We start from the raw sequence: 19,246 nt of genomic DNA, 5'->3' as shown, positions 1-19,246 counted from the left end.
ACAATGGAGGGAGATCAAGGAAAGAGATCAAGGAAAGAGACAAGAAAGTATCCGAAGTCTGTGTATTTGCGTTTGAGAGAGCTAGCGAGCAAGAGAGAGAGGGAACATGATCGTCAAAGAGGATGGGAGTACTACAACATAAGCCCATGTGCCACTGCCTCCCATTTCAAACCAACTGTTTCCATTTAGAAAATTCTTGGAACCCATTTGTCTTCACGTGTTATTAAGTAAAGGGAAGGAGCTAATTATGAATGATTGAAATATTATGTTTCCTCAGCTGGCTACTGTCAAAGCCAGTACTGAGGCCCAGTGGATCTGAAGCTGGACACACAGACATCACAGTGTAACACTACACGGTCAGTAGGACTTCACAATGGGCATGATAAACTCTCTCCATCTCCTCTCTCTGCCTGTGGGTTCAACGGGTGATAGAGGCCTTGTTTCTGTATCAGTGACAATGTGTCTGCAGCAGAGTTCACCCATATTAATTTTTAAAGCCAGAACACAAATCGGTTCATAGATCTACTCAGACTCTAAAACACCATGAAGTACACAGTGGCTGTGAAAGCCTCCGACCACCTAGAGTGGGAGGCCTTCCTGTTCAATTATTCCAGTGTAAATCAAACATGGTTCACCTTACTCACAGAGAAACTCAACCTCTCTGGTGGAGAGAAAATGGTGCACAGAGCCTGAAGATTGATTTACTATACCGCTCGATTTGAGTGCAGCTGTGCACACATCCACATCCTTACCCCAAATTCGGACACTTAATAATTTTGCGTATCTCAGCTTACATCCAGCACAGCTCGAATCCAACCCCCACAAAAGGGGTTGCCATGACGATAAGATACCACTATTGGTTCCAAGCTAACCACAAATCCCTCAATGATTTACAGTATCGTCCTGCCTTCAGAACTTAAGTGTTTCCTAATGTCATGGACCATCGTTACCTTGGCACGCTAGCCTCCTTAGACTCAAAATGATGGGTCATTGGATTCACAGAGTCCTCCCTGAAGACATAGATGAAGCACAGATCATGGACTGTCTTTCGCATTCATAAACAAAAAAATGCTGCTAAATCCAATGATTACACTTGAAATTAAACGATGACCAAAATGATCCAATTGACATTTTGTGTAACCCACTGTACCGAGTGCTCTAATGATTTATCGTAGTCACATTTAGTCTGTATTGTAATGCTTTGCAGCCTTTTCTCTCAACTGCCCTCATCCAGATCAACACATTTCCACTTCAGGCTGGTTTTACATCATGTAGACCTAAGAAAATCTCCAGGAGATTAAAGGAAAGTTTTTTTTTTTACCTCAAAGAAAACCTCTAATCTCTTCCTTTGTTTTCCCTCCTCTAATACTGCTCATTATTAGCATTTGTTCTCTTTTTCTTGAGCCCCTGGCTTCGCATGTGTGGGTTGGGGCGGAATTAGCTGAAGGCCTCATCTTGTCTGAAGTGGTGGAGGGGATTACAGAGAGAGAGGTGGAGAGTTCACACCTGTCTGATCTCTCTTTGATTCCTCTCTGCGTTCGTTATTACATTACCACTGGAGATTAAGCTGGAAGCCAAGTCGGCCTACTAACCAGGAAAGCCTTCCTGGCCTATGAGAAATAGCTCCGTCATGGTTATTCTACTGTTCAACTTCAAACCAAGGATCTCCTTGTTCAAACAAAAAAATAATAAGAGGTTAGGGGTTATGAGAATGATCTAATATGGATACTTTAATACTACAAGCTTCAAACTCAGTTTACACTTGATTTAACTTGCCAAAAATGACATGGTATGTCAAAGAAGGTAACAAAGCAGTCACCGAAATCCAAGATCTAGGGCAGCAACAGTACTCGGTCTGGGATTAATGGCAATTCTCTTGGTTGTTCCGGGAGGGTCCTCTTCAGACAGACAACTCTCCCAACAAATCACAAGGCAGACACATCGAAAACAACATTAGCAGGCAAAACTTTTGCTGTGGTTTTAGTGAAGGTAGTTGATGCAAACTAGCCACTAGCAAAAACGCCCTCATTAAAAATAACCTCTGTGATCTCCGTCTTACCAGCTACTATGTGTCCAGGGGATGTTAAGATAGGGCAAGAAGCATATAAGGCAGTGACTTAAAAAAGCTGGATGTACCAACGCCGCCCTTTCCTCTATGCCAAACTGACGTTGTATACATACCGTACCTCTCTGATTTAGAGGGGTTGGGTTAAATGCGGAAGACACATTTCAGTTGAATGCATTCAGCTGTACAACTGACTTTGTATCCCCCCTTTCCTTTCCAGACGTGTTAAGATGGATCATTGGTACATTGTGGGAGGCAAGCCGTCTGTCCAGAACAGGGATGGGTAACGCCAGTCATCGGGGACCTGATTGGTGTCACTTTTGCCCCAGCCCTAGCTAACACACTTGGCTTCAATAATCAACTAATTGTGATTTTCAGTTTAGAACGCAATTAGTTTAATAACCTGTGTTTTCTAGGGATGGGGGAAAAGTGGGACCTCTCTCTGGCCCCCGATGACTGGAGTTGCCCATCCCTGGTCTAGAGAGACAAGTAACAGAGGTTGGAGCTCAGACCACCAGGTGGTGGTCTTGAGTCACTTTGATTCTGGGAGACACTATTGATTGAGAGATTCATGACTCACATTTCTCACAAAAATCTCCTTGCACTTTGCAATTCTAATTCACCCTATGAGGATATTATAGCCTTTGGAAAATGTTCAACGGTGTGTGTGCATAGAGATGTTGCGGCGTCTTGCTCGCCGACATTGATTTCTCTGTGTTTCACGTAGCCATTCCAGCACCACTTGTGTCCAACACTGCAAACGTACGGCACCGACCGACCACATTGGACTTGTTCAAACAAAGAGTCGACCAGGAGATCGGTAGCATGTTATGATTGTGGATGGTGGTTAGTGCGTACGCTCCAAGAAACATACAGGCCTGTCTAGCGGGATTGAAAGAGTGGAGGTCTCACCTCCCCTATACCTGCCTTACTCTGTCGTGCAGCAACACCAGTGCACAATAAAACCTACTGTTTCACCCCTTACACATACATTAATGGAGTAAAATAAACTGTTCTGTGTTACTCCCTGTAGACACACACAACTCCCTCCAAAGGGCTGGGCCCTCGGACTAAAAAACGTCCATCTGTGGAAACAAGTGATTAGCTGTCACTAAAAATGATTCATGATCAAATTGAATGCGTGCCCTCTTGAAGTTCTAATGCAGTAAGTAAGTGCTATTCTCGTACATGGGCCATCCAATAAGATACAATGAGCCCTTGTTTCTAATGGAGTATTCTGAGTCTGTTGGCGTATGGTCCGATGTCTCCCATGCGCCATCTCAGCATCACTGATCGTCCCCACCCACTAGGACGATGAGATTTGTGGCTCTCGTGTTCTTTCTCTTTCGCTTCGTTCTCCCTCTTCTCTGGAGACAAATCACTCATCCCCTCTGCCAGCCAGTAGTACCTGACCTGAAAAGACCTATACTTCCAGTTTCCTGCACTTCTCTTACAAAACCTTTTTCCTCTCTCTTTAGTTTCCTGCCCTTAATCCGTCTAAATCTCAGGGATAACCCAATAGAAGGAGCAGGCTGCCTGCATTAGGCCTTCCCCTTCCCAGGCCTCACTCTGCAGGTGAAATAGGACCTACAGGGGTGGGGACAGCTGTGTGTGTGTGTGTGTGTGTGTGTGTGTGTGTGTGTGTGTGTGTGTGTGTGTGTGAGAGAGCGATTATGTGTATGGGTGAGTGTGTGTCTGTTTTACAGAGAGTGAGCACCTGTAGAGGGATTGTGATGTTGACCAGTAGAGTGCTGGCAGTAGAGTGCTGGCACCATTGAGCGCACACATTCCTGTGACCTGCAGCTCACCCTGAGGCGCTTGGCAGAACATCATAACAAACTAGCACTGATACAAAACTTCTGAGAAAGAAAGAACCAGCCCCGCTTTTCACAGAAGCCAAGTTCCACCTTTCTGTTTGTCTGGATATGACAGTGTGTCTGTTTGTCTGGGTGGTCAGTTGTCGAACTCTAAAATAAACATCAAAAGTCCAGGATGTGTCTAAACTTTAAATTCAGAACTCAAAGCAAACAAAAACATGGAAAATTAAATACTTTATTGAAAAATTATGAAAATATAAATATCTGACCACACCTCAGGTCAAACAGTTTCAATGTACATTTGCATTGCCTCCAATACGTCCATAGGAAGTGACTGCATTACATTTCTGTCATCCAAAAAGAGAGCTTTCGGTCACCGCCAATGACACAGAGTGGGAGGGACCTTTGCCAGTTTATACCTGCCCCCACCGTGGCTGATCCAATCATCACGGGCTGCAACAACACCACCATATAAACATAAGAAACCAGGTCCAGGAAGCACGTTATGTTATCCTTACTTCCTTACTCTTACTGAACATTATTCCCACACTTTTATTACTCAGAAACTGACACACTGTGTAAATGCAAACAGCCAAACACACAAGTCACTGACCTGCGGGTGACCCAGGTGATGCACTAGTAACTGACTGCTGATCTTGCCTGGACATCCTGTTGTGGAGAAGAGATTCTCATTGACCCGAGAACACCTGGAAGACCATGACACCCGTGGTTACAGTAATTGCCATCACCATCACCACAGCTATTAACATGGACGTCGTCGGCAGCAGCGGTATCAGCCAGACAACCACAACATGCATCACAATACTCTGAAGGTCAGAGTAATTGGAAGCATTCAGGATCCTTGGGACATTCCTACCCTAAACCCTTACCTTAACCATTTAACATATCCATTTCAATGTGGGAGGGACATCCCAATGATACCAGATAAAAATTACCTTGGAAGCATGGACAAAGCAGTTATCTGAAGTTTCCTGCTCGTTCTACATGGGCAGGCCTCTTCTCTTGTGGGTAACTACAAACAGACAAATAACTATTAACAAAACCCATGCCTTCATACGGTAGTGTTACACAGTATGTAACTGAGGTGATGGGTAACCTTGTCTGAGACATGAAGACTTGTGTTAGCTCTTGGGGCTAACAAAGTATTTTGGCGTGCTAGAGACCCGGTTTCAAACCCAGTCGGTCACAAGCATCTGTCCTGCCACTCACCTGGAGCGGGTAATATCCCAGATGACCCAGTCGCTGCCCGTCACCGCGCCCACCTTGATGGTGTTGGCGAGGCACCAGTCGGCCGACATGAGTGGCGACTGGCCGCAATCCAGAGAAAGAATGGCTTGCTGGGTAACCATGTCATAGAAGCGGATCGTCCCTTCTTCTCGGCCACCATCAGCTGTACAGAGGATCAAGGTTTAGTATGGCGAGATCTTTTCACTCTCACACTAGATATTTTCACTCCCACACTAGATCTTTTCACTCCCACACTAGATCTTTTCACTCTCACACTAGATCTTTTCACTCCCACACTAGATCTTTTCACTCCCACACTAGATCTTTTCACTCCCACACTAGATCTTTTCACTCCCACACTAGATCTTTTCACTCCCACACTAGATCTTTTCACTCCCACACTAGATCTTTTCACTCCCACACTAGCTCTTTTCACTCCCACACTAGATATTTTCACTCCCACACTAGATATTTTCACTCACACACTAGATCTTTTCACTCCCACACTAGATCTTTTCACTCTCACACTAGATCTTTTCACTCCCACACTAGATATTTTCACTCTCACACTAGAACTTTTCACTCTCACTAATTATTTAAACTCTCATTATGAAACTGGAATGCACTGTTACTGAGAGGCCATCTGGCATGAAAGGTAGAGGGGGTGTGCTCAGGGAAAATTAACCGTTTAAGGACTGTAAGAAAATTATTCTCCTGTCCTCAACTACCCGTTTAGAAAACAACCTCAGACAGGAAGTCTGCGATTCAAACAAACAACCCGGTCCGAAGCTTCAGATAAAACAGGTCCTGTCAAAAATGAGAAATTAAAGTCCAAAAAACAAAATTAATAAGCACTCAATTAGCTGTGCTGGAGTGGGACGCGCGGCAATGCTAAAAATAGCTTCCGGAGTCCAGCCACCCCCTGTGTAGGGAGAGGAGATGACGCGCAGCACAGCGCAGGCAGACGCCTTGGTGCTGACAGCACACAAAACAAAGGATTACACACGCTAATGGCAGCTAAAAATATGAAAAACAACAAAGACATCATGGCTGGCTGGCTGGCTGTTTTTGTCTCACAGGATCCATGTCAAAAAAGTTACAAGCTTCCATCCAAACCCATCTTTCCCCAGGCGTCTGTGAGACTCTCTTCGGGAATGTACTCTAATGAGTGAGCAGCACACACCAGGCCTGTAGTGATGCCAGTGTTTTTATGAAAGCACGTAATGCCTGTGTGTAATTTATCTAACTTCTGTCAGTTGTCCAAGAGATGCGCACACAGAGCCTCACTAGCACTGCCCTTCTTTCAGGGAAAAAGGGATCTTGGTTGTAATCTCCCTCTTGAGCTGTGAAGACAGGTGGGCGGGGCCCTGCGCTGACGAGCGAGAAGGCCGAGGACACAAGGCAAACGTGCGCCCGGATGTAATAAATCACTTGGAGAGGACAGGCTGCTCCCGAGACCAGGATCTACTCTTCAACCACATTTGAGAGCCCTCCTCAGCGAACACAAGGCCTCGTATCTAATAGAACATTCCCCTGAACCAGGGAGGAATAAACTTGCAAGTGGTTAAAAAATGTTTTTTAAAGGTCTGTATGGTTGGGACCGATGTGAATGCGTTGACTGATGAGGTCATGCAGAAGACATCTAATAAAGACCCAAAGCCTGTCTAAATGTCAAACATGTTGGAGAGATGTCTGCAGAGTCGCGGCGGAGAGGATATGATTTTGCCCCATCCCAGATGAAGACCTCATTAAACAAACACAACTTTTCCTGTGTCTTCCCTGCAGGGGATAAAACATTTCTCCATGAGAGCTTTTGCTTCTTGACACAACACAGAAGTCAGAATGGCCCTGTGTAGAGTGCGGTGCAGACCCTCCTCCATAGACCATGAGCGAGGTTGGAAACCTCAGACCACAGCAGACAAACAAGCATAAACCCTCTCTTCTCAGACCACTTGCCAAGCAGAGTTCAATCGCACGCTACGCCGCATCCGGCCAAGTTGTGGTCCACCACTTTGCCCTTCAAATGGGGAAAGATTCTTATTTAAAAATGTTTTCAATGTAATCCTTGCTGAACAAGGTGAAAGGGGGCAAGAAACAAAACTGAGACCACCACTGACAAAGAGATGTGTAACTGCATAACACTACAGCTGACGTGACATCAAGCAATAACACTGGGCTTCGTGTACAATAGAGTTGAAAGGCGAGACTGCATTTGAAGTCTGTGTGTAGATGTGAGTAAGACAACAGCAGCCGCACCTTTTCATTTTGGTCAACGGTTTCCAAATGAGCGGAGGAAATGGGAAACGTAGTGTGCACCGTGTGAACTAAATTATGAGAGTGTGCAGGGTAAATAACCTTGGCGACTCTCGGCAGAACGAGGGTTGAGAAAGACAAACAGTAATCACACCTCAGAGCCTCACAGGGGAGTCCAGGCAGAGGAGCACAGCACGCCGTCCTCCTCTCCTCAAAACCACACCAACATCCATCTTGATCAGACCTGCTCAAGTGTCTTGAACAATAACATGTTCTTTAGCAGACATTTGGACTGTTGAAATAATTATCTCGGCCATTAGTCATTTTTATTGGATCGGTTTGCTCCTCTCGCTAGAGTTGATGATGGGATCCCGTAGCACGGAGCAAAAAAAGCTTGAGAACATGAGAAGAAAAGGAGAAACGAGGAGACGAAAGACTGGGATGTTGTAGAGTGGACATGGACATACTAACTGACAGATAGCTTGACTGACGGGCTAGAGTGGGGAGAAAGGCTCAAACTGTTGTGATAACGCCTCAGAAATACTTCCCAAAAGGATGTCACACAGAGTAGATCACACACACAGAGTAGATCTCGCAACACAAATATTTGCAGCAGGTGTGTCTGTTCAAGCCCCTTGAGTAAGCTGTATTCTGCTGATCCATGTCAACACGAAACCAGAGCTGGCTGAAGTGAGGAATCCATCTCACACAACAGAAACATACCTACTGCAAATCCAACTGAAAGCTATGAGACACAATGGGAGCCGAGCCCAGAGAGGTTGGGACCTCTGGCAGACACTCTGACCTCAGTGGGAGGCTGTGACCTCCTTCTAGCTGCTACAGGTGGCCTCTCCGGCTGGAGTAGAGTTCCCACGCAGGAAAGGACAGGGCTGACAAAGAACAAAGCAGAGTTATGGTAGGACAACTTGCCAAGTGTACGAACACGCACGCAAGTAGAGAAGCCGTTCCACTGTTCTTTTCTCTCACCCTATCAGGGGTCTCAGTTTGTGTGGGCTGCCTGGAAGGCCCCTCTCCTGTTAACTTGATCTTTCCCTAGTTCCACCCCACTCTTTCTCCTGCGTCCCATATTTTCTCAACGTGACAGAAGTTAAATCTTTCTGCAGATGGAGCCGAGAGAGCGTACCCCTGTTTTCTCTGGCCAGACCATTATAGAGGGAGGCTGAGGGAGAACTGTGAGCTGATGTTTCTCGCAGTAGCAGAGCTTCATCACCAGCCCTAGCGGAGGCCTCTCTCTCCCCACAGCCCTCATCCTAACCAACACTTTAGAGCATTTAGGCAGGCCGGAAGGAGATTGAGGAGATAATTCAACCATGGCCTGTATTTGATGACTGGAAGTGTAACCGCGAGCTTCAGGCTCCTGAAATTATGAGTTTATGAATAGAAGCAGATGTTTCAGGTGTGTTTCTCATCCAGGGAGCTTTGGGTTTAAAGATGGATATGAGAGACGTGCTCTTTCAGGCTCTAGCGGAGAGAAAAGTAGGGGCCAGTCATTCATTTCTAAGTTGCTAACTTGATTACACGTTCTCCCCCATCAATCACTGGTCAAACAATAAGAGCTCACATTGTGTGGGAAGGAGCAAAGAGGGAGTAGGATTTGGGCCAGGCTTTCGCCCTGTCTAGACCCTAGCAACAACCGTAGTTACTAAGGTAACAGGAGGACCCTCAGGTTCAGTGGAGGCTGCTGAGGGGAGAACGGCTCATAATAATAGCCGGAACGGAGCTAATGGAATAGCAAACACCTGGAAACCATGGATTTGATACCATTCCACTGATTCTGCTCCAGTCATTACCATGAGCTCGCTCTCCCAAATTAAGGTACCACCAACCTCCTGTGCCCAGGTTACCCCTTTGGCTAACAACACACTCTTTCCTTCCTTGCTCCACTACCTAGCTACTGATTGATAGGCCACATTGGGGGACCTTGTTAAGAGTCAACCCGAAGGAGGGGAACAACCTCCACCAGTACCGCAGCTAATTGGATTTCCATATTTAACCAATTACTTTAAAAAGCTGGAGAAGCGGCTGTGTGCTTACGCACGGCAACACCGGGGTGTGTTGTGCTAAGCATTGGGTTTCATTTTGGAAACACAGTCAGGACGTTCTGCACCATTAACAGAGAACAGAACACAGATCCAAGAGCTGGGGGAAGACACACTCTCACACACTCATATTATTCTTGCTGAATGAGACCGGGAGGAGGTTCGGACTGACCTGCATGTATGGTCATCGCTGACCGAAGCCATTTGTTTCCCCTCCGTGGGTTCAAACACTAAGTGGTTGATGTAGCTGGTGTGACCCTCCATCACCTAGACAACCACACATACATCGCCACAGAAGATACAATTAACAAAACGCTGCATTTGATGCGAGCCTCCCATAGACTGTATGACAGTTCCCTGGCTCCTTGTGTGCGCTGGGTTCTTGATTAGGCTAATATAAAAGCCATTCACTAAGTGCCTACTGTCAGTGTGCTATATACAAACAGTTTGTTTTAAAGAAACCAGATGCCAACTGAACTGACAGGTGCAGTAGTTGCAGTGGGATCTAGTCGTGAGGGCAGGGGCACCAGTACTCTACCTTGACTTCATGTTGATTCTGAAGATCTGTCTGCTGTCTGCTGCAGCAGTGCAAAATCTGGTGGGAAAGACAGAGTGAGAGAGAAAAACATAAACAAAGAAAGAGAACATCAAAACAGAGCCCATCCTACTATAAGACATGCGTACACACACTCGGGCACACGTACATGTCTATGCGTGTGTCTGACTGCACTGCAGCCCGGGCTGACACCTTTGGATGTGTGTGTGTGTGTGTGTGTGTGTGTGTGTGTGTGTGTGTGTGTGTGTGTGTGTGTGTGTGTGTGTGTGTGTGTGTGTGTGTGTGTGTGTGTGTGTGTGTGTGTGTGTGTGTGTGTGTGTGTGTGGTAAAGACTTGGACATGGATCAATGGAAACACTGCCAGGGAGATTCTAATTGCGAAGATAAACATGGAGAAAAACAAAAGATTCCTCACGCCATCTGAACATTTCTAACACCTGGGAGACTACTTTGCCTCTAATCAGTCGTAGTATATACCAGCGCCTGCAATTACTTACACAATTACACTAACTCACTTATGACAAGAAAAACACACATATCGCAAGCAAAACACACATATTTCAAGAAAAACAGACGCATTTTCACACATTTGCAGTCGCAGGAACAGACGGATTTGGCATAATGTCACGATACACAGCCAGAATATTCCCCCAAGCAACTGGTACAGGTGATTATACCAACAACTGATACATAGCCTAGTAGTCAGTGAATTGTGGAGGGCATTTCACCCTTCTTTCAACTCAATTTCTAGGCATTGCCAAAGATTTATCATCAAACCTCTAATTCAATACATACTTCACAGTCTTGCAATATGAACTAGCTATCTAGATTTAGCCTACACTGCAGGACTATTATCAATGAAAGAACAGGTGCCAAGTGGGAGAACATTTCTTCATGAGACAATCTTCAAAGACTTGTCAATGTCACAGGGTTGACTAATGACTGGGTCTGTTTTGGCCCTGAGCTGATGCTGGGGAAGTGTTCCTGACAGTTCCCCAGAATCTACCTAGAGGTTGCTGACTTGACCTCACATGGCTGGCCTGGTAGAATCTGGGAGCCTCCCAGCGTAAGCCCCCTACCCCCCCTCCTCCTAGCACCCTTGCCGGCCCCTGCCTCAGGCACGCCCGTGAGAACACTGCTTTTCCTGGAAGGCATAACTACGTGCAAAACTAGGGGAGGGACGAAACTTGAGAGGGGGAGCCATCAGTGTAATAACACGTGCGCACGTCACACGCCAGCCCCCAGGGCCCTGCAGACTTAACCACGAAAGGTCAGGAAGTATCACTGCCTTTCCCTTTCAATTAAAGCAACTTGGAAACATCTCCTGCGGGATTACAGCATTCCCATCCACCATTCCAATTAAGAGGAAAACCTTGCTTTCTATGTAATAACGTTCAACATCCTTTTTAAAAAATCAAACACCTGAAATAACTGGGTTGGTATTCCACCACTACAGTGGGCCACAGACAAGAATACAGCTGGGCCAAGACTACTGAGGGTTTCATACCACTGACTGACACAGAGTTGGTGTAGATGAATGATCCAGAGACATATTTAGGTAAATATATGGCTCTGGGATAAGCAGGTGGTCCAGCCATACATACCTACACGTACCCGACGTTCACAAGACACAGGCCTCAATGTTCTTAGAACTTCTAAGCAAACAGCTGGAGGCAGGACTTTCTCCTATGGAGCTCCATTGTTATGGAATGGTCTGCTGATCCATATGAGAGATGCAGAAACGGTCTCAACCTTTCAGTATTTACTGAATACTCATCTCTTCAGTGGGTCCTATGATTGAGTGTAGTCTGAAACCAGGGGTGCGAAGGTGAACAGCAACGCATTGGAGTGATGAACCACCCTTGCTGTCGCTACCTGGCCGGCTCCCCTCTCTCCACCGGGATTCTCTCCACTGACCCTATTACGGGGGTGAGTATGGCTTGCTAGTGCTCTCCCATGTCGTTAGTCAGAGGGGTGGATCACGTCTTGCCAGGCTCGTTTCACTATACTTGACTTGAGTGGGTTGAGTCACTGATGTTATCTTCCTGTCTGGTCTTGTGCCTCCTCGGGCTTGTGTGGTGGGGGAGAACTTTGCGGGCTATACCCCGCCTTGTCTCAGGGTAGTAAGTTGGTGGTCTGTTGATATCCATCTGGTGGTGTGGAGGCTGTGCTTTGGCAAAGTGGGTGGCCCTGTCTGGGGGTATCGTGGGACAGGGCCAGTGTCTCCCGACCCCTCCGTGACAGTCCCCAATATCTATGCTGCACTAGTCTGCCAGGGTGGGTCTGTCCTATCTGATGTTTTTCTCCTGTCTTATTGGAGTCCTGTGTGGTATTCCTCTCACCCTCTCCTGCTTGCTTGCTCGCTCTTTGGGGTTTTAGGCTGGGTTTCTGTACAAGACCTTTGTGACATCTGCTGATATAAAAATGGCTTTATAAATACATTTTACATAGAGATTAAGAAAGAAAAAAGTAGCGCAGCTTCAACTCACAGCGGTGGCTGGTCCAAATAACCAACTAACCACGTCATCAGTCTGCACCATGATGAGCTGAATCAGGTGTTACTTACTGCAGGGCACTCCAGGACCAGACACCCTGATGTAAAGACAGAAGACAGCTGTAAGAACTAAAAGGTTTAAGGTAGGCTACCTGATGAGTTGGGGCAGCTTGTCCAGCCGAGACTCAGGGCTCCATGCGAGGCAATCCATACGTAACGCATGATGGAAAACACGCAGTGTGGTGAATTCAATCCCCTCTACCTCCATGTCCTCCTCCTGCTCAAACAGTGGTTCAAGTCATACATACAGCAGTGGTTTACATCACACATGGAACCAAAACACTGGCTCAATTCCTTGTGTCCCCTATCCATGCCTCCTCAGAGAGGAACATTGGGTGGATCTTCTCTTCTGATGCCTTTTGAGAAGGGAGGCTAGAAAAGAGGACATGAGGAAGAGGAATCTGGCAGGCTACCACTCACCTGGAAGCGGCAGGTGCCTACAACCACATATTGGCTTCCTCAATAGGCCAAGAGGGATGCAACTGAGCCACTGTCAAAGGGGCTAAACTCCACCACATGGACGTAGTCGTCACAGGGCACTATGTAGCTGGCTCCTCGACCTGAGTCCTCCATGCTAAGTGTATTTTTGGTGATGTTCATGTCTGGTGTATTTACTCTTTGGTTTGACTTTACCACCTGCATCAGGATTGAAGAGGGGTAAATAAAAAACATTTAAAAAGAGGATATTAGATTATTAGAACTTCCTTATACAGAAATTGCATATTTGTACTGAAAGCCAAAAATAATACTTCCGTATGCACACTCAAACAAGAGAAAGCTTACATGCTACGGTACTGGGCTATCTCGTTGAGGGGGATTCATATAGCCTAAAGCCTGAACATGAATTAACATGTCTTTCTGTGGTAGTCACTGAGGAAATTACTGGAGGGAGTGACAATAAGATAATCATGAGATCAGAACTTTCCTAAATGCAAAACCAGTCATATAGATCCCAAATCGACTAGGAGGGAGATATACCAGAAGAGCAGACTTCTCTAGTTTTTCTAGGAAGGGTGCGGTGAAACACCCATGTGGGTCAGTGGGGGTTGTTTAGATGGAAGCTTTTTAAATGTGTGAAAGGTCATAGGTGACAGCTGTCACGGTGATCACATAATGGGACATCATTCTTGTTGTTGTACTGACATCATGTAGGCTGTATGTTCCCAAACTTTTTCACTCAGGCCCCGCTTCCAGCATTGGGCAACAACCCACGTCCATTTCTATGGGCACAAGCACTGTTCACGACACAAACTGTTCACACCCCTCTTGTTGGCAGAGAGAAAATGTTGTTTTAAAGCTAATTTTCTTGCAAATCTATACACTGTCATGTCTAATGTGTATTCATGTGATATGAATGACTTAAACATTACAACAAAATCTATGGGCTAAAAAACAGTAGCTGACATGGGCTAGTTGATCTGGACATTTCTGACAAGTTATAAATAGGTATGCAATGATTGACATGACAAGAGGGTACTATCCCAGACTTTGAGAACCACTGAGCTATTGGACTCCAAAGGTTAACAGCAAGGGGGATCCACCAATTGAGGGCAACAGAACACCATTTCACTACAATTGATCATTCAGTCTCAAGTGTTATTGATTGCAGTCTTAAAGGGGCAATGTGCAGTTTGAACAAATCAGCACCACTGATTTGGTAAACTGCTGTGGGATGGGGCTTGAGAAATGAAACCACTCAAATTCATGGACATAGCTATGGATGCAAGTATTGACCATCTATGACAGGGGTAGGCAACCTTTGTCCTAGAATGTCACAGGCACTTAATGTTTTTTGATTAACTGCCCTGGAAGACCAGCTGTTGAATTTAGGCAATCACTGAACTGATCAATTAACTAAGTAACTAAATCAGTGTGGTGCCTAGTTGGGACAAAAACCCTGCAGTACCTGTGGCACTCCAGGAACAGGGTTACCTACCCCTGATCTATATCAAAAGTATTGCATTAATCATATTGAAGCTATACAGTGTTTGCAAACAAAATGAATAAAAACAAGTTTACATGTCGGGTTAGACAGTTGAATTAGGCTCATGAGGCATCTACGAGTTACATTCAATAATCAATGGGTATCCTACATAAAAATGTATTTAAAGGTCTAAAAATGATTGTAGCAACCTCAGATATTCCATTTAAGTAGGCTAGCTAATTACTCTAGTTATCGTACTGACGACTTGAGTTTGCTCCAAAATGTTTTAGATAAACCCGTATCTCTGGAAGTAAATTAGGGCTAGAAGCCAGGCATCTAGTAAGTAGGTTAGGGTCAAGGAGGCATGTGCTGGCTATTGCTAGCTCAACAGTGCACAAACGGTCAGTACTGTAGATAGAATAATTACTTTAACTAGCTCTCGACCTCTTTCCTATATTCTTTGTAACCACCAGAAAGTTGGTAGCTTTGGCTTCAGGACAAGCTCTGATAACATTGTGAAATGCTAGGTAACTAGAGCCCCCCCCCACCCACTGTTGTACAAGCTAGCTTGCAATATAGCAGCGCTTGCTAATTATTAACGTTTAAACATGATGACGCTAGCTAGCTGATAAGACAGTTAATGTTAGCCAGCGAAACGACCCAAACGCTAGCAGCCTACAACACACTACAGCGATTAAAATTGATGACAGCCTTTGGCAAGATAACACAATATATTGAAAAAATAAAGCGGCTTTAAAAAATAAAAAAAATTAGCATAGATGGCTAACTCATTCATAACCATACCTATACGTGCATTTTAGCTACAACTTCTGCCACAGAAGAAATGCATTTGTTCCCCCAGTTGATGTCCGTGTTGGAACGTACCATGCCATTTTATGCTTCAATTCTAGGGGGACCACACTGAGATTAAAAACGCAATGGTGTAGCACTTTGACACGTTACACACAATTGCTATATTAAAAACACGTTATAAAATAATAATGAATAAATGTTCTCACACGAAACATAGTCAGATATGTTAAAACAATGTTGGGTTCCGTGATAAAGAACCACAGATAGCGGTTGAAACAACATAGGCGTGGTTAAATGATGACACAGAATCTGATTGGTCAGAGTAGTTATTAGCAGGATTTAAAAAATGTCAAAGCATCAGCTGCTTGTGCATTGGCTACGTGGGTGGTGAACGTATTTTAACGATACGCTTACTACGTTCCTAAAATATTAGAGATATATCGAAAAAGGTGGTGTTTGAGGCTGTAACATTTGTTTAGGTAAGTGTGTTTAATGGTGTTTTATTTTTTTCACTAGCTACCAGCAACCTACATCTGTATTGTTGTAGATGTTTATAACAACTTTTAACGTTAATCAGATTAACTAATACATTGTAATTGGTCGTTTCACGGCACTTTGTTTGTATTCGTTACATTGCATTTTTGAGGGGTTCAGTACATGTAACTAAACAGTCTTGTTTGTCACCTTCACAGGGAAAATGGAGAATTTAGAAGACCGTCTGAAGACCATGGTGAGAACATTCAGGCGAGAATGCCACCGGGTCCTTGAGTCAGAGAGGACTACCATCCACGGGGCAGATGGAATGTTGATGGTTCTACAGCTGGCCATTGCAGAGGTCAATAAACAGGTAAAACTGGTATAATTTTATAAGCTATGTAGGCCACTTGTCCCAGCAAGGGATTCATCAGTTTCTTAGGGCCCCTGCAAGATTGAGAAAGCCCCCAACCTCCCCCAAATAGTAAAAAAACAAAACAAATGTGAGCAGATCTGTTAACTTACTGGAATTCTACAATTTGTGCCATGGGGCAAAGGAAAAATATGGTTTTACAGGTACTTGTGCCATTCTGCAATGGGGCTGCGAATTTGTCATTTTAAAGCTAATTTCATGCTGTTCTACACATTTTGCCATGAGGCTGAGACTTTTTGTTGTAGTTTTACAGCTGATTTCTGGTCATTCTTAGCATTTTTGACATGGCTTCTACTGTATTAATATCCTATTGGGGGAGGGCCATGTATATGCTACAATATCAGTACTTCTTGCATTTACAACTTGTCTAAGTCCTAGCATCGACTGATTTCAGCTAGTGTATAGCTGTGGATTGACTGCATTGTTTGAATGTAATAGTGGCAGTTAATATGAACAAATTATGGAATCATTAATCTAAAGCTGGTTAGTTAACAAAAATACAGTGCAGACATTTTTCACATTCATTATTTTACTCCATCTTATCACAGCACTGGCAAACCGTGGTTGACCAACTCCCTGACCAAAATGTCTCTTTATCCCATCAGAAGCTCAATGTCCGTTCTTGTATTTAAATTCCTAATTATTTTTGGTTTAGACCCCCCCAGGCCTGCGTGGTACGCAGTTGACTGTGGTCCTAACAGACATCGATACTGCGATCAAAGCCTTAACATTTAATGGCATAGCTCAAAAACGTGTTGTCACTAAGGCAATGAGTTTATCTGCACCCTTATTATAGCCATTTGGGCCTAGTTTCTCCTGATTACATGGTCAGAAGACTCCTATAAAGAAATAATCACATCATTTGTCCCACCCGTGGTCCCACCAGACTGTATGGGAGGATAATTCACCATGAACTATGCATTCTGATTCCCATCACAGGCAGCAGTCATGGCTTTAAGCCATCTGGTTTTGCTCTCTTCTGACAGGAGAGTGGAGAGTTCAGTGTTGCCCTGAGCGATGTCCTGATGGCCTGGAAACACTTACTATTAGACAAACTTCACCTGCCCCTTGACAACGACTCTTCCCGACCAGAGAACTATGACATCATCAGGAAAGAATATGACTCCTTTCTGAAGCGCACCAACACTATGGACCTGATTGATATCCACTCTATGTACAAACAGCTGAGGGTTGATCCGGACCCTGAGGAGCCTCTGAGCTCAGTGAGTATTAGGCCTGCTTGAAACTAGGATGATGGACCATGATTGGAAGTTTTAGTCAACTGTTTGATATAGTCTCAAAGGCCAGTTAGGTTAACTGCTAAATCTGTGTTCATGTTGCCAAGGTCCAGCTGTTTCAGTTTCTGTCCAGTAACATGGAGACCTATGAGGTGAGGGATTCCCTGTCCCAGGTCCCCTTGACTCCATCAAGCAAGTCAAAGCCATGCAGCACACAGGTAAGCATGTATGAACATATCAGCATTATACAGGTCAGCATAATGTAAGCAAACTGACTCCATTCTCTCCACTCACATAAGCAAAGGTGGTTTGGCCATAATATTAAATGTTACATTGGCTCATATTATTGTGAAACCAAGGTACTTGGTTTCACTGTTCCCTCTCGTTTTCCCAGTCAGCCTGGTAACTTTCATTCTCTCTTAGCTTTTCCAGTCTTTTTCAGGCACTGGAATCTGTCTCACTCTTATTAACAGGAACTTTAAATCATATCACTCAGATTTAAGAGCAAAATGTGAATTAAATTACCAGGCAGCTGTTTATAAAATGCAACAGACATTGTGGGCTAGGACATCCTCTGCTCTCTCCAGGCTGCTGCCCTGTCAACTGTCTGATTTATGAGTGGGTAGAATACGGGTTGCTACTGTAATACTGCCTGGGGATGACGAGGTTTATGAAATGTTGGTTTGGGTTGAAGATGGTGTTCTGACTTTAAATGGGACCGTGTGTAGTTTGTGGCATCAGCTGGTGGTTTTAAAGGCTCGTAAATCTCCCAATAGGTAGGAAAGGTGGTGAGGAGGGTCTTCTGCTCCTATCTGGATCAGCTGGTCAACTCCAAGAACGACATGGCCCTAGCGCACACCCTTGACACCCCTGGCAGATCGCTCGGACGTGTAGCTTTTACTGACCTGAAGCGTGAAGCACGGAGCAAGAACATGTCACTCTTCTTGGTAAGAATGACAAATTGGCCTCTACTCTTTCCATGTTTGTTTCCAATCATTACACTCATCTATGGGTTTCAGCAATGAATGTTGACATGACAATCCTATGGTCTCATGTTAATCATCTATATATTGCAGGCTGTGACATCATTTGTGAGAGCGGTCCAGCTGGGAGGAAAGGGCTATGCCCCTGCTGAGTCTGACCCCCTGAGGAAACATGTTAAAGGCCTGTCAGACTTTGTCCATTTTACAGACAACCTGGAGGAGATATTGGGAGACAACCCTGACCCGAGGTACTCAACCAGCTGGGTTGTATTCATTAGTGCACATCGTAGCAAAATGTTTTGGAATGGAAGATAAAAAAACAACCCTTAATGGATAGGCCCATGTACTGTAGTTATTCCTGGTTTGTCTGTTTTCTTTTGTTTTGTGCCTAATGAATACCACCCTGGCCTGGCAGACTCCAACTCTGCTTATCCTTGTCATCAAATCCCACCTGCCCATTGCTGTGTACAGATCTGATTTCCCCCTAATGACTTCTGCCCCAGGTTCTCATTATAACATGTGAATTACTAAAACATGTTTATCTCGGCGACATCAAAGTAAAATTGACTAAAAGTCAAAAGATAATATGTTCCTTCCTTGGTTTGATAACTATTATCATCAAACTTCACCATTTCCTTGATCACTCATGACCTTTGTATAATTGCAGATTGATTCAGATTTTCTCCAAGCATTTGGCACTGCCACAACTATGGTTAAGAGATTGTTTGGTCATTCGACGAAAACGTGTGGACTGAACTTTCATCTAAAGCAATGGGAGAAGTCCTGTGTCACAACAAGGCCTAATTTCCCCTGAATTTCAGTAGCAACT

The 19,246-nt window shown here is 44.7% G+C and overlaps 1 protein-coding gene and 1 pseudogene across 1 annotated transcript in view; one reads left to right on the top strand and one right to left on the bottom strand.

Annotated features, from left to right (window-relative positions):
- Nucleotides 1-4,101: 4,101 nt before the first annotated feature.
- Nucleotides 4,102-15,484, bottom strand: LOC118366332 (nucleoporin Nup37-like; annotated as a pseudogene).
- A 148-nt stretch (nt 15,485-15,632) lies between these two features.
- Nucleotides 15,633-19,246, top strand: part of parpbp (PARP1 binding protein) — a 29,900-nt gene continuing 26,286 nt past the window's right edge. The window contains exons 1-6 of the mRNA XM_035748911.1: nt 15,633-15,768; nt 15,982-16,136; nt 17,183-17,419; nt 17,542-17,652; nt 18,211-18,381; nt 18,511-18,665. Of these exons, the coding sequence (XP_035604804.1) occupies nt 15,987-16,136; nt 17,183-17,419; nt 17,542-17,652; nt 18,211-18,381; nt 18,511-18,665 (824 nt within the window). The 5' untranslated portion in view covers nt 15,633-15,768; nt 15,982-15,986. The remainder of the gene's footprint in view (nt 15,769-15,981; nt 16,137-17,182; nt 17,420-17,541; nt 17,653-18,210; nt 18,382-18,510; nt 18,666-19,246) is intronic.

This window comes from Oncorhynchus keta, chromosome 33 (genome assembly GCF_023373465.1).
Source record: "Oncorhynchus keta strain PuntledgeMale-10-30-2019 chromosome 33, Oket_V2, whole genome shotgun sequence".
Lineage (NCBI taxonomy): Eukaryota > Metazoa > Chordata > Actinopteri > Salmoniformes > Salmonidae > Oncorhynchus > Oncorhynchus keta.
This window is presented reverse-complemented; position numbering and strand designations above follow the sequence as displayed.